This window comes from Convolutriloba macropyga, chromosome 6 (genome assembly GCF_964194025.1).
Source record: "Convolutriloba macropyga chromosome 6, txConMacr16.3, whole genome shotgun sequence".
NCBI classification, from domain to species: Eukaryota; Metazoa; Xenacoelomorpha; order Acoela; family Convolutidae; genus Convolutriloba; species Convolutriloba macropyga.
In genome coordinates this window covers 47,558,118-47,572,171 of record NC_134473.1, presented here as the reverse complement: position 1 = coordinate 47,572,171, position 14,054 = coordinate 47,558,118, and the positions used below count along the sequence as shown (strand labels likewise).

Here is a 14,054-nt window from a genome sequence, read left to right as displayed (position 1 = left end):
TTGTCAGTAGCTAGCCACGGTTTATTGAAACCTTGGAACAAGATAATTTAGCCAGCCACGGTCTATTGAAACCTTGGAACATGATAATTTAGCTAGCCACGGTTTATTGAAACCTTGGAACATGATAATAATTTTCCAAAAATTAAAAAAAAAAATTTATCAAAAAAGTGCTAGGGCTGGAGTCATTAAAATATTGATAACCATTCCATTAATCTAGAAACTATGCGACAGCTTATCATAAAACCTTGGAGGAGGTCCCTAGGACCCTGGTGCCTGAAAAAAAATTTTAAAAAAGGTTCAGAAAAACTTAAGAAGAAATTGCAAATATTTTTAAAAACTGCTGATCATAAAATCTTGGAAAACCTTCCATTACATGTAGAAGCTAGGAATTAACCTATGCTCAAACCCTAAAGGAGGTTATGTGGCTGTTGAGGTTGGAGAAACCAAAAAAAAATAACAAAAAATTTCAAAAAATTTGAAAAAAATTAGAAGTTGCAAGAAAACTGTTAGATTTTGTGATAAAAGTTGTAACTAATCCATGGCCCACAAAAATTTTTTAGTAACTCATTATCAAATCCTAACGCAGATTTTCTGTTAGGCTGAAAAACCTGAAAAAATGACAATAATGACAAATATACTGACAGTAGCGAAAATAAACTGAAAACAAATGTTAAAAAAATTTGAAAAATTGCGAGTTTTGTCAAAAAAATGATAAAATTCGTGGTGTTGAAATCTGGAAAAACAATTCATTACATTTTGAATTAATAAAGTACCTTTTTGTGAACCCTAGAGGAGGTTTCTTGAGTCTTGAGGCTGGAGAAACCTAAAAGCCGACAAAAACTTGAAAAAAATACACGTTTTTTTAAAAAAAAAATGATAAAAATGGTCATATTAAAAATTTGAAAGCTATTCAATGGCAAATAAAATGTTTCAGTAACTTCTTATCAAACCCTTAAGGACATCTTCTGGCCCCTGCGTCTGGAAAGAAGTGGATAATGAAAAACAAATTTCAAAAAATTGAAAAAATTTGCACGTTTTGTCATAAAAATGCTAAAATTCGTGATGTTAAAATGTTGAAACCATTCCACTACTACTAGAAACTATGCGGTAACCTAATATAAAACCATAGAGGAGGTTCCTTGAGTGGGCTGAAAAAACTCAAAAATGACAAAAAATTTCAAAAAGCTTGAAAAAATTTGTTAAAATTAGTATAAAATTGCGTATTTTTAGCGACCGGTTGTTCGTCAGTAGCCATGGGAGGCGGGGGGGGGGGGGGGGGGGGGTGGGTACACCGGGGTCTGATGGGGAGGGGATGGTTAACAGTGGGGTGGGGGAGGGGCAAAAGCGCGGTGTGGGGGTGGGGGCAATAGGGGGGGTCAACAGTGGGGTTGTCGTCAACCTCTAAGAACCGCCCTTCACAACATAAGTCTCCAGAACAATTTGAGCTGAAACAGAGCTGAAAGGCTCCAAGAGAACTTAATGCATGCTGGGCGCTACCTGTTTATCCCGGTTTTTAGGACGAAAAGTCAAATTCGTCAGACGAAAAATCGGTCAAGCGAAAAATCGCATAAAAAAAGACCGACAGAACTAATATAATTGCTACAAACTTCGTTTGAGAAAAATTAATTAGAAAACCTATTTGAAAAATTCAGTCGATGCTAATAGTTTTCTTTTACTCTAATTCTTTGGTTTTAAATGCTCTCAAAAACTCAAGTAAATTTTTGAGCTTTGACTATTTGTTCTTTTTTGTCGACTTCTTACCTAGCTTCAGTAAGAATCGGCATCATATATTATCGAGAGAAGTACAAGTTATTTTGTTCATGATGCTATACAGACATATTTGACTCCTTTTCTGATCTGATTTATATTGTTCTAAGGTTTTATCTGGTGCTAATTTGACTTTGTTATTAAGTGTTGGGAAAAATATATATTCAGTTTTGGTCTATTCAGCGTTCGTCTTTGTAAATCAATTTTCTTGTTTATTTTGTCTCACAGTCTCATTAATGGCAGTTCCTATCGGCTCTCCAATGCTATATCGGCTCTCCAATGCAGTTTTAGTTATTCGTCGTCTCACTGGTCCATTGGCTTCCAAAGGAGTTACATAAGAACCTATCCAGTAATTTTCGTTGAAAGCTACTGGTTGTTATTCCTGTTTTCGTCCACTTGTTATCGAGTCTCATTAGGGATAGATTTCATCCACTTTGAAGTCAGTTTGGTTTGTTTAGTTTAGGTTTTATCTGATGCTGTTTTGGCTTTCTTAATCATTTTTCGAAATAAAATAATCAATTTTGAATGAATTGATGAATGAGCTTTAAGGAGAATAAATATTTAGTTTGACGGTAACTTATGTCTTCGTTTGCCTGTTTTCTTGTTTGCTTGTCTCATAATGTTATTAATGCAGGTACCATTGGCTCTCCGATGCAGCATTATTTAATTCATTTAGTCATTTGCGTTTGAATCAAATTATTTTATACGCATTTACCAATTAATTTTGAACGGTATGTGTATTTTAGAAAGTTTCCTTTCTCTTAATCATTTGGCAGACAATTATGTCAAAAATGTGGATGAGTGGGGTCGTAACTTTATGTGCGAACGCACATTACCGAGCCTCCCTGTTCTAATTGTTGTCAACTGCTTCCACATAGAGCATAAATGAGTTCAACTGAAAGTGTAGTAGATTTTAAACGGTTGTTTTGTTTGCTTTAGAGAGAGGTAATGCGATCCAAAAATGTGCAGCGATAGTGAAAATGAAATGAATCAGTACTGACTACACAACGTATCTGTCAGCCTTTACCCCGCTCCATTACAGCAATTGGTCTTTTGATCTCGAACTGGGCATTTGTTAGAACCCGTTCCCTTGTTTTCATTGTATCCCTTGTTTCCCTTGTATTCTTCCATAATTCTCGAAACTTCAACTCTCTAGCACAGTTTACTTTGAACAAGTACAGCTTCTTGTCGAACTATATCAAATCAAGCCTGCTTTACGCATAAATAATATTTGATCATTCTCTAGACGTTCTAACAGCTGGTGAGAAATCAACAAGGTGTGCAGCTCACCCTTGGTCCAGATCCGCCTGGATATCCCCTCTCCCCTTTAGCACCCGGGGGCCCTTGTGGCCCACTTGGCCCTTTAATTCCAGGCATTCCAATGTCACCTTTAATGCCCTGATACCCTGGCAGATACAGAGCCTCGCCTTTCTCTCCCCTCATTCCGGGCAATCCTTGTGGTCCGGCATCTCCGGGAAAACCCTAAAAAAACAAATAAAGTTCCACTACAAGGACCCAATTGAAAGCTTAAGCTGTAAATATTTTATCCACTGATTATTATAAAGCTGTAAACAATAACTTCAATGAGATATGCATTTTATTTAAAATCGTTTTAATAGCGCAGAATATTGGATTCGGCTAATACAACTTAAGAATACAGTGCCGATGAAAATTTGATACGGCCTTTTACGGCGCCGTATCATGCTTCGTAGGTTTTCTAGGGCACCTTTTAGTAAGTTTTCGAAGCTTTGTCCAAGGTGGATATCCTGGTTTGGAAAGAGAATAGAAGAGCCTATATAGTGCTTCTGCAGCGGAGTAGTGCTGAGAGACGAAAATTGATGTTGCCTCAATTGATATAACATTGAGTCTATTGACAGCAACAAGCCCGTTTTCGATTGAAAGTTAACAGAAAGTTCTAGACGATTCCCTCCAGACGGTCAGTTGATTAAGATTAGCTTGTATTTTGAGTTCTACACTAGACCATTTGGGTTATTTTTACTTAAATCAACATATCGATTTCCCATTTTCAGAGCACCATATTTTTTTAAAAAGTAATAACAGAAAAACTCCGACTAGCTTGAGAATTATATATCCCGTAAATAAAAGGCTGGCAAGAAGGGGTCAAAACTAACGGGAGCTCCAGCAAAACCAGGCAATCCCTGAATTCCTTTTTGACCTGACTGTCCAGCAGGACCTTGCAGCCCGGGTAAACCCCTCTCGCCCTTCTGGCCTATGATTCCGGGTAACCCCGGGTATCCTCTTTCCCCTGGACAGTCGTACGTCTGACATTTCGAGCAGCTATCACCCTTCGGACCTTAAAAACCATAGCTCTCATTGGTATAATATTTTATCAACAATTTTCATCTCATGAAATCGCGAACTCAAGAGTTTTATTACTTGCGAAACGTTGATTTTTAAAAAGTAATTGAGAATAACAGACAAATTTGTTGAAAATCAAAGAATGAGTTTGTCATCTGTGGTTGAGAAACACATTAAATTACAGATTAAACAGCTAGTGCTATCGGCACCTTTATCAGGCCAGAACATATCGAGTGTATAACAAAGGTATGAACCGCTAGTAATGCTAATACATCTGCCTTGGCAATTAACTGATATCGACTGCATCAAGCGACTCACTGCATCAAGAAGCAAAGATAACAAAAATTCATTGCTCCCCTGCAAGACAATAATAACTGCGCCGGAAAAAAACACGTTAACGATCATTAGAATCAAAAGAAAAAAAACTTATTTTTGTGTCCTGGTTAAAGACTTTCTTCCGAAGATATCAAAAAGATGTAGATTAATTTAAATTAGAAAAGACAAAAATAAGTGCTTTTCAAACCAAAAATTGGAGAAATATTGCTTTAGTTGTGAAGCGCTATGGGTACAGTCTAAAGCTAAAACATAATTCCATCACGAAACTCCTTTTTTATTCGACAGAGGAACAAGGATGCTCGTTAATGTGCGTTTGCACATGATGTTCCGACCCGAGCTCATCTACATTTTTGACTTAATTGTCAACCTAATGATGAGATGATTAAAAATGGATGTTTGAGTTTTAAAAAATCGTTACAAAACTGAACTACTAATTGAATTGCATGATACTATGCCTCATTACAGCGCTCAAAATATCTGCCAATAGAAAGACTACTAGAAAAAAAAACAAGCACCAAAACAAGCAAAAACAAAAATTTTTCAGCAAATGTGCTAAAAGAAGGGAAAAAGAAACACAAATATTGACCACTCATAAAATTTTATGAAAACGCATATTGACCAGCACACAAAACATGAGTTAGGACATGACATCAATGGAAAAATAGTTTTTGAATTAAAAGAAATCGGATGGAACCTCTCAATGATGAGAATAAACTACAAGCTGACGAAAAGAACAAAAACTGAAAAGTATAAAAAAATCTTTGAGAACAAACAATATCGTAACTTTAATACTATTCGCTATAAATTGAGTGCATTGAGCAACATCATTCATTCAATCCTCAATTAGAAGCGTATGAGACCAGTCAGCATTGTACGATAACATGAAGAATTAAAAAAAGGCAAAAACAGAAAATTAAAAAAAGTTTGAACAAGAAAAGTGTCAAAGCTAATAAAGGAACTTTTGGTAAAAGTTTTTCTAATATAAAATAAATTTTGAGCAGAAATGGGGTTCTTTTATTTTTAACAATATGACTTCAAAAAATCAACAATTCTGAACATATATAATAAAACCAGGAAATCTTTGAGAAAACCCGTTAAATCAACAACGTTAAATTCAATAGCATTCAACGGCAGACAAAAAATACGCGTAGCTATGCCATGTTTGTCTTACATAAGTCATCAGAAAAACATCACAAAAAGTCTTTTGATTATGAAAAGAACAACGAAAACACGCAAAAACGAAAAATTCAGAAGAAAAGTGTGAGAAGAAAGTGTCGCAGCCCTTTAAACCATAAGTTTTCTCCAAAAAATTTTATCTAGAATCCATTGGACGTTTTCTCTAAGCCAATGGAAACTAATCATTATCACGAAATTGTGATAAGATTTCAAAAGGAACGAAAATTACAACAAAATATCCAAAAATTAAAAAAAATTATGAAATCTCGTGGCATTGAAGTCATAAAACCAATATTTAGAAGATAAAAATTAGCTAGTTTCATTCTAATTGCAGTAGAAGAGGTTGAGGTCCTGTTGTTACTGAGACTGACTTACAGTTCACGAAAATAAATATAAGATTGGCTAATGTCCGAAAAAAAACTTCTAAAAATTTTTTTAAGCCTTAATAGCCATTAAAATCAAGAGCTTTCAGCGGAAGCAAAAAAACACTACCCTGTGTCTCGATGGGAAGACATGCATGTTTGTCATCAATATTTTTTCATTAAGAAATCACAATAAGTCCTATGATTATGAAAATATTGACAAACACAAATAAAAAAAATGCAGCAGAATTTTGAGAAGAGAGTGTCGAAGCCAATTAAAGCATAATCTCTGAAAACTTCATCTATGATCTATGGGAAGTATTTGCTAAGCCATTGGGAAATGCCAATACAAAGAGAATGAGATAAGATTTCAAAAGGAAACAAAATTACAAAAAAATCCAAAATTTTTTGAAAAAACGAAAATTCTTGTCATTGAAGTCATAAAACCAATAGTTAGCAGATAAAACCGCTTACCAGATTAATCTTGGTTGCAGTAAAAATGAATGGAAGGGGTTCCTGTCATTACTGAGACTGACGTACTATTCATGAAAATTAGTTTAATATCGGCTAATTTTCAAAAAAAATTTTGGAAAATTATTTTTTAGAGTCTTGACAGCCCTTAGCTGTCCACTCAAAGCGCAATATAGGTTTATCTTATGCCTATCAGAAAACTGATTGGACTTTTAGTGTGTAAGTCTATGAAATAGGACTCTCAAAATTTAGTAAAATCTCAAAAAGGAAATCAAAATTTCCTTAAAAAACTCGAAAACTCAAAGTCGAAGACAAAAAAAAACATGAGCGATGCCTTGAAAACGAATTTTGTTGATTGAGTATCATTTGACTTTAAATGAGAATTGTCATTAACGGATCCTCGATATGAAAATTACTAGTCTCTAAGTGACTAAAAAACAATAATAAATAGGAAACGTTTTCTAAAAAAATGCGTTCAAATTGAGTTCGTGTTTTTTATAGTAAACTTTCTCACGCGATCAGAACTAGCCTTATTATCTGTCTACTGGTAACAAAAAATTGTTTCCTTTTGCGGCTTGAAATGTGAGTTTGAAATAATATTTTTATAGAAGAGCCTTAATTTGAACAAAAATTAGGCTAAATTGAACAAAATCATGCTAAAAGTGAAGAAAATATCACATGTTCGCACAAAACTTTAAACCTCGATAACTTCTCGAAAAATACGATATTCAAAAAAATTGTTTAATTTCGAATTCTACACTGGACGAGCTTTTTACTGATACAACTCACATTTCTCTACGATGAATATATCGATCGGCCAAAATTGTCTGAACAAAAAAAACCATTTGAGTATATAGTTCCTCCCCCAACAAGTGGGGTCGGAACAATTAATCACTCACTTTACCAATCATCATACGGATTTTGCTCAAAATCTGAAAGCATTTCTCAAGGGTGAGGAATTAAACGCAGGCCTGTCGAGTTAATTTTGGTCGTAGTCGACATCTGATGTACAGTTATACAAGAAGTATCCTTAGAAAGCCTGTTTATAAACAGAATTTTGAATTTCCGGTACCCTAAGACCTAATTGAGGCCGAGCATTTTCTTTCAAATGAGCACCACTAGGATTACTAAATGCTGAAAAAAATAGTACAAGTTACTGCATTTTTCTCTGAGATGATGTTCGACTCCAAAAAGTTTGTGCAACCTGCATATAACTACGAAGTAAGGCAATAAAACTTCATGAAGAGGTTTGGTGCAGATGTTCCAGACCACAAGGTTTTTCAATTGATTTTTGCTTTTTTTTCTGGTTGTATCTGTTAACACTGTAATTGCGCAAAGACACCAACAGTTCATGTCTGTTTCACAGTATTGCAGGGTGAGACATTAGTTTGAGGAAGTTTGCTCGCGAAAAGTATTATGAAATAAGTAGTGCTGCTATTTTGTCTGACTGCTATTTTAAGCTTCACCAAATGATCTATAAAAAATTAAAACGTCTCTATAATAAATTTTGAGCAACTAGTGGGTTTCAACCAGTGGGTTATTGCACTCGAAGTTAAGGATGAAATTAATATTTTTCAGAAGAAACATTTGTGTGCAAGTTTGAATATTAAAATTTTTTTTTACTTAGTAGCATCATCGTCAAAAAACAGTTAATGTGGGCATTGCTAGAAGTTTTTTGGCGAAAATAGCGCTTGGTTTTGATGACATAAAGAGCACGTTTTATAGAAAAATATTTTTGGCAATTTAGAACTTTTTCAAACGTCTTGTTCCACTTTAGAGATTTAAATTACTTTTCCAAGAAACCGCAGATTCAAAAAATTTTTGAATCTTGCAATCAATCAACTTGTGCTGATCCGCTGAATATTAAAATGATAAATCTCACGTTCCTAGTATGCTATAGGCTCTATGTTTTATAGTTGTCTATAGTTGCGTTTTATGTTTACGTTTATCAGCAGCTTAGAACACTGACATGAAAAACCTAAATTAAGTTTATTGGACAAAGGATGCTGAGTTCACCTCTTTCAATCAAAATCAGATAAGAAGTCTCTAGCAAAGAATTATGACACCAAAACACTCCTACTTTTTCATTACAAGATTCAACGGAAAACAATTTTGACTTTACGGGAAAAAACTCATTGACACAAAAACTTAACAAAAACTATCAAAATGGCATGACAAGTTTTTTTAACTCTCCACTAATAAATTGAAACATAAAATAAATCAAGAAAAAATCTGATAGCGAAGATAGAAAAATCTTTTTCTTTCAACTGACCGGTTGGCTCCGTCAGTAGCTAGCCAAGGCTTAGTGAGGCTAGCTTTAGTTTAATTGATGGGTCGTGAGGTGAGCGCAGCGGGGGTGCACCGGAGGGCTGAGGGGGTGGGGGGAGTAACAGTGGGTGGTGGGGGCAACAGTGGGGGGCAACGGTTGGAAGGGGTCATTGGCTGCACAGGGCCCTTACGGCCTGAAGGATGCGCAGGGGTAGGGATTGGGGGTTGAAAAGTCGGGGGGCTGATGTGGGGGGGGGCGTGGGGGTCAACTTATAAGAACCGCCCTTCACAAGATAAGTATAAGTCTCCAAAACAGTCTGTCAATCGCTTACTTGGATCTTGAGCTGAAAGGCTCTTAGAGAACTTAATGCATGCTCGGCGCTACCTGTTTATCCCAGTTTTTAGGACGAAAAGTCAAATCGGTCAGACGAAAATTCGGTCAAGCAAAAAAATCGCATTAAAAAACCAAACAGGACTAATATAATTGCTACAATTTTTGTTTAAGAGCAATTAACATACCATCAATCACAATACTCAAAAATGGAACTTTAACTGTATCACTCATAGAATTAATCAACATCTTTTTTATAAAAAACAAACCGCGAGTAATGGTAGCCACACAACTGTATATTATTTCCCTTTATGCGAGCCTATTTGTGAGGGCACCGGATTGCGAAAAACAATCATGTTCAAAAATTAGAACTCATCATCATCATCATCATCATCATCATCATCGGAGCAGTTTAGGCACTTCTGCTAGAATTTAGAAGTGCCTCGTGCTCAATGGTAATAGTGCTGTTGAAACAGATGCGCTTTCAATTTTTTCTTGAAAACCATAAGACTGTCTGCTGATCTCAGTTGCTCCAATGTGGTCAAAGGCAGTACAACCAATAGCATTCCGTTTTTTAGGGCATACAAGTTTTCTTGAGTCGGAAGATCTCTTTCCCGTTGCAAATTGGAAAACGCTTAGGTAAGGAGGTAGAAGTTCTGCGTTGAAGAGGGCTTTGTAAAGGAAACACAACAATTTGAATTTCACTTTCTGCTGTATTGTTAGCCAGTGAAGATCGTGCCTGTGAAAAAAGGTACTACTAGAACGGTGAAGACCATAAATAAAACGGCAACTATAATTTTGTACTTTCTGTAGGTCTTTTGCACACACTCCAGCAAGTAAAGAATAGGAGTACTCCAGTCTACTTAGTACACAGGTTCTTATAAGCATATGTCGACTTTCGAAATTCAAAAATCTTCGTGTGCTTAACAGTTTTCGCAGTTGAAAATAGCAGGAAAAAGTAACTGCTGCTATATGTTTCCGGTAGTATAAGCTATTGTCAAGAAATACCCCAATTGACTTCAGCTCCGCTTTTATATCAACTGTTTCGTTTAGCAACTTGACACGTTTCCAGGAAACTTTTGAATTGACTGTTTTAATAAAGACTACAGTTTTGTCTGGATGTAATTCAGCCCTGCTGAGGCAAACCAATTGCAGAGAACATCAAGTATCATTTCCACTTTTTCATGAGTGATTGATTGTCAATATTACATTCGAAAAATATAAGTGTGTCATCTGCATACACTTGGTACATTGATTCATTTTCAACAAGCAGGTCACAAAAAGGTCTTAGAAACATGTTAAAGAGAACAGGGCCCAATGTTGAACCTTGAGGAACACCAACGCTCAGACACTTGGGTTTAGAAAGAGAAGAGTCAATAAGCACACTTAGTGATCTCTGACACAGTAAATTTCCAACCACGTTAATACTGTTCCAGTAATTCCAAAGCAATTGTGATAAACTTTTAAAAACAGCTGGTGGTTAATAGTATCGAAAGCGGCTTGTAAATCAAGGGAAGCTACTAGGACGGCAGATTTACGGTCTAATGCATCATATATGTCCATACTAGTTTTTAAAAGAGCGCTTCTGTAGAGTGTTTCGAACGGTAGGCTGACTGCATTATACTCAGTAATTCGTTTTTCTCCAAGTAAGACGTGATTTGTGTATGTACCACTTTTTCAAAAACTTTCTCAAAGAAAAGTTAATTGCTGAGAGGTCTATAATTACTAAGTATTTCCACGTCCAAAAACTTTTTCTTGAGTTTTGGTTTGACAACTGCATGTTTAAGCCGACTAGGAAAAACCCTAGTGGTAAGAGACTTATTATTAAGAGACAACTCATGAGGTAACCTTAGGTTTCATAATTGTTCAAGTGAACTGGTGGGGAGAAGATCATTGAAAGATGATGCATTTGATAGACTCAGTACAACTTCTCGCAAAATATTTTAGATCAATTGAAGTAAAATTCGTTAACTGAAACTGACACTGTTTGACAGGGAGATTCAGATCCACATTTAAAATAAACAAAATTTTGCAACTTTGTCAAAAAAGTAATTGTTAAATGATTCTGCTAACAAATCATCTCAGGCAAAAGAAGGAAGAAATCGATTAGTTCCAGAAATAAGGTTGTTGACTAGACGAAATCGTTCTTTCGTTGTCGTTTTATTCAAATACTTGACTTTATTGCAGTAAAAGATTGTTTTCTTTTCCTGTATGACTTTATTGTAAGAGAGGAGATCATGAACTTTTTGTACTCTGTCAAAAATATGGGGGAGCTATCCTTACGTTTCTGTCTTTCATATTTAATTTTCTTACAATTCAAGTTTTTAAGTTCATCGTCAAAAAAGGGCCATTTTCTAACTTTGGCTGTTCTAAGTTGAAGAGGAGCATAGTGATCTCATATAGATTCAAATGAGTCCATTACGATAGAGCAAAGGTCATTAATTTTTCCAGGATGTAAAAGAAAAAGATCTAAAGAGGTGGAAAGATCATGTTCGAGATTGATGAAATTGACATTATTCCAATTACGATAATAAATTTCAGAAATTTTGATAAGTACTGCAGTAAGCAGTTTTCAAAGAGAGCTTTATTAGACGGTGATCTGAGAACGTGATATCAAAACCTGTGAGATCTATAACATCAGAGGAGTTAGGGCAAACATCTGATTGAGTGTGTTGCCCCCTTTATGAGTAGGAAAATCAATTAATGGAATGCAACCAGCTGAAAGGAGGTCAGCAAAAATTTGTACTTTGCTGGTCGTTGTTTTATTAAAATGCAGGATTTTATAAAAGGAGAGGAAGGAGCGCGGTAAATAACAATCAGTAAGCTCTTGTGTAATCCATTCAATAATTCAACGCAGACTATTTCACCGGCTGGTGAGCTTTATTCTTGTATAACAGCGATGTTAATCCAATTTTTGTACAAAATTGCTAGAACATCCCCACTCGAGTAAGTACGAGGTGAATTAATAAATCGGAACCAGCTAAGGACAGTAACAGAATGTTTCAGTAAAAATTCGTCACCTTTATCTTTGTGCAACCATGTCTCAGGAAGAATATTAAGATATCCAATTCATGAGCGTTATTAACCGCATTAAGGTCGTTCGCTTTTGATCGTATGATCTACAATTTACCATACCAAGATTTGTAGGAAAATCTGTAACTTAGTCAGCTCGATTTTGGCAGCGTGTGTAACCAATCCCATGTAGATTCGCTAAGTCGAAAACGTCCGATTATTATATCTTTTGGCCAATTTTGCTCATTGTTAACAGTCTCAATATCTTGCTCTTTGAAGATTGCATGAAAAGATTTCTACTTAGATTCAAGCTTTGATGCAGTTCTTAAATGCAAAAAGGTTGTTCCAATTGCTTAGCAATGCTGCAAAAAATCGTCATCAGTAGTATCATGATGGGCCATTCCAACATATACATGTCTCCTGGAAGATATTTTCTTTACTGTTAGTATGGGGGCTGCTGTAAAAGATTTCATAAGTGAATTAGATCCAACTGCAATAACTGGAGCAGGTTTTGGGCCAGTAGCTTTTGTCTGTTAACGTTTATTCTGAGCATAGATTTTGCCATAATCCGGATCTAGAAAATCGGGTTCATTGTTTAAATCAGGTTGTTGATCAGCTTTGCTTTTTTTCGAAATGATCCATTTGAGCCCATGCTTGTTACACTATGAGTTCGTCTATTTCGAAGGGGCTTTAGTTTAAAGAGATCCGAAAAAAGAGGTTTTGAAGGAAAAGTGGGCTCACCCTTGTTGATCTCTTTATTTGTCTGATTGATTAGCTGTTTGATTTCTAACAATTCCGTTTGAATATTACCCACAACAGATTCAATATTACTGAGACGATCATTGTCGCTTTTTGATGCAGTTTCCATTATTTGAGAACAATCAGTGCACTTCCACAGTAACTGCCCTCGCAGAACCATCGAGAGATTGAGGCCTGGGTACACGCACGTTGCATGAGCTGTAGTTGAAGACTTGATGCAATTAAATGCCCCTATTTCCACCACTGACAAGCAGAAGCAGCAGCAGAAGAAAGAATCATCAGGGCTTTGGGAATAACCACTGTCATTCCCACTCAACATAACGGTATTTGAAAATAAACCATTTAATAACATTGAAAAACTATTTAATAACATAAAACTCGACAAAACATTGAAATGGTCACAGTTGGTTTGCAGTCTGTCGTGAAGTCTTAAGAACTCTTTTAACTTCTCAAAAATCCGTTAATCCTTGTTTCAGATATAAGAAAAAGTTTCCAGAGAAAATATGGGCAAATAATCATCTGGAAAATAAGCACCACCGCAAAGATAACCTCGTGACAAATGATAATGACTGCAAAGAAAGTTAATTAGATATAAAATATTGGTCCGAATGAAATGACGAATTGAAATGCAAAGCCTCAACTGTTTTAACTTGTCTGTTTAAACTTCTGGATACGCAAGGCTCGGAAAAGGATGATAGGTGACAAGTGAATGAGGCGCGGGCAAAATTCAAGTTAGAAACCTGTAACAAATTTTTGATTGCTTTCAAACAGAAATCAAGCTTTCGTTATGAAATTATTGCATTGTTCACTCAACGCAATATAAAGAAGTCGGTGAAAATCAAAAGAGGAAATTTGAAAATTAATTTTAATGGTTACAATTGACGTTAAAGTTGTCTTCGTCAAACGTAATGCTATCACTGGTCACATGCACAGTATGCTTTCAATTAATAAACAAGTAATGGTTTTTTAAAGCGATGACATCAAAAACGCTAAAAAATAGCTGTGGGAAATGTCTAAAAGAACACGAAGTATCTACTTTTCTGCTTCTAAAATTTGTTTGGTCGAATTCATGTCGTCAACAGTATCAAATTAAATTTATATCGTGCCATATGTCTATATCATTTGAGTTTCAAAAAACCTGATACGGCATCACACATCACAATCAGTAATATATTGGTTTCAAAACCTCTCATCTTCAGATCTGTCAAGCAATCAATAAAAATATTGGTTTCAACTTCTAATTCAGTACCACA

General features: G+C 35.5%; 1 protein-coding gene across 2 annotated transcripts in view; it reads right to left on the bottom strand.

The window, feature by feature from the left end:
• Positions 1–14,054, bottom strand: part of LOC142341717 (uncharacterized) — a 188,137-nt gene that overhangs the window by 114,891 nt on the left and 59,192 nt on the right. For both annotated transcript variants that reach the window (XM_075392882.1, XM_075392881.1), the window contains exons 16-17: positions 3,900–4,081; positions 3,058–3,249 (exon numbers count right to left, since the gene is read on the bottom strand). In XM_075392882.1, coding sequence (XP_075248997.1) covers positions 3,058–3,249; positions 3,900–4,081 — 374 coding nt within the window. The remainder of the gene's footprint in view (positions 1–3,057; positions 3,250–3,899; positions 4,082–14,054) is intronic.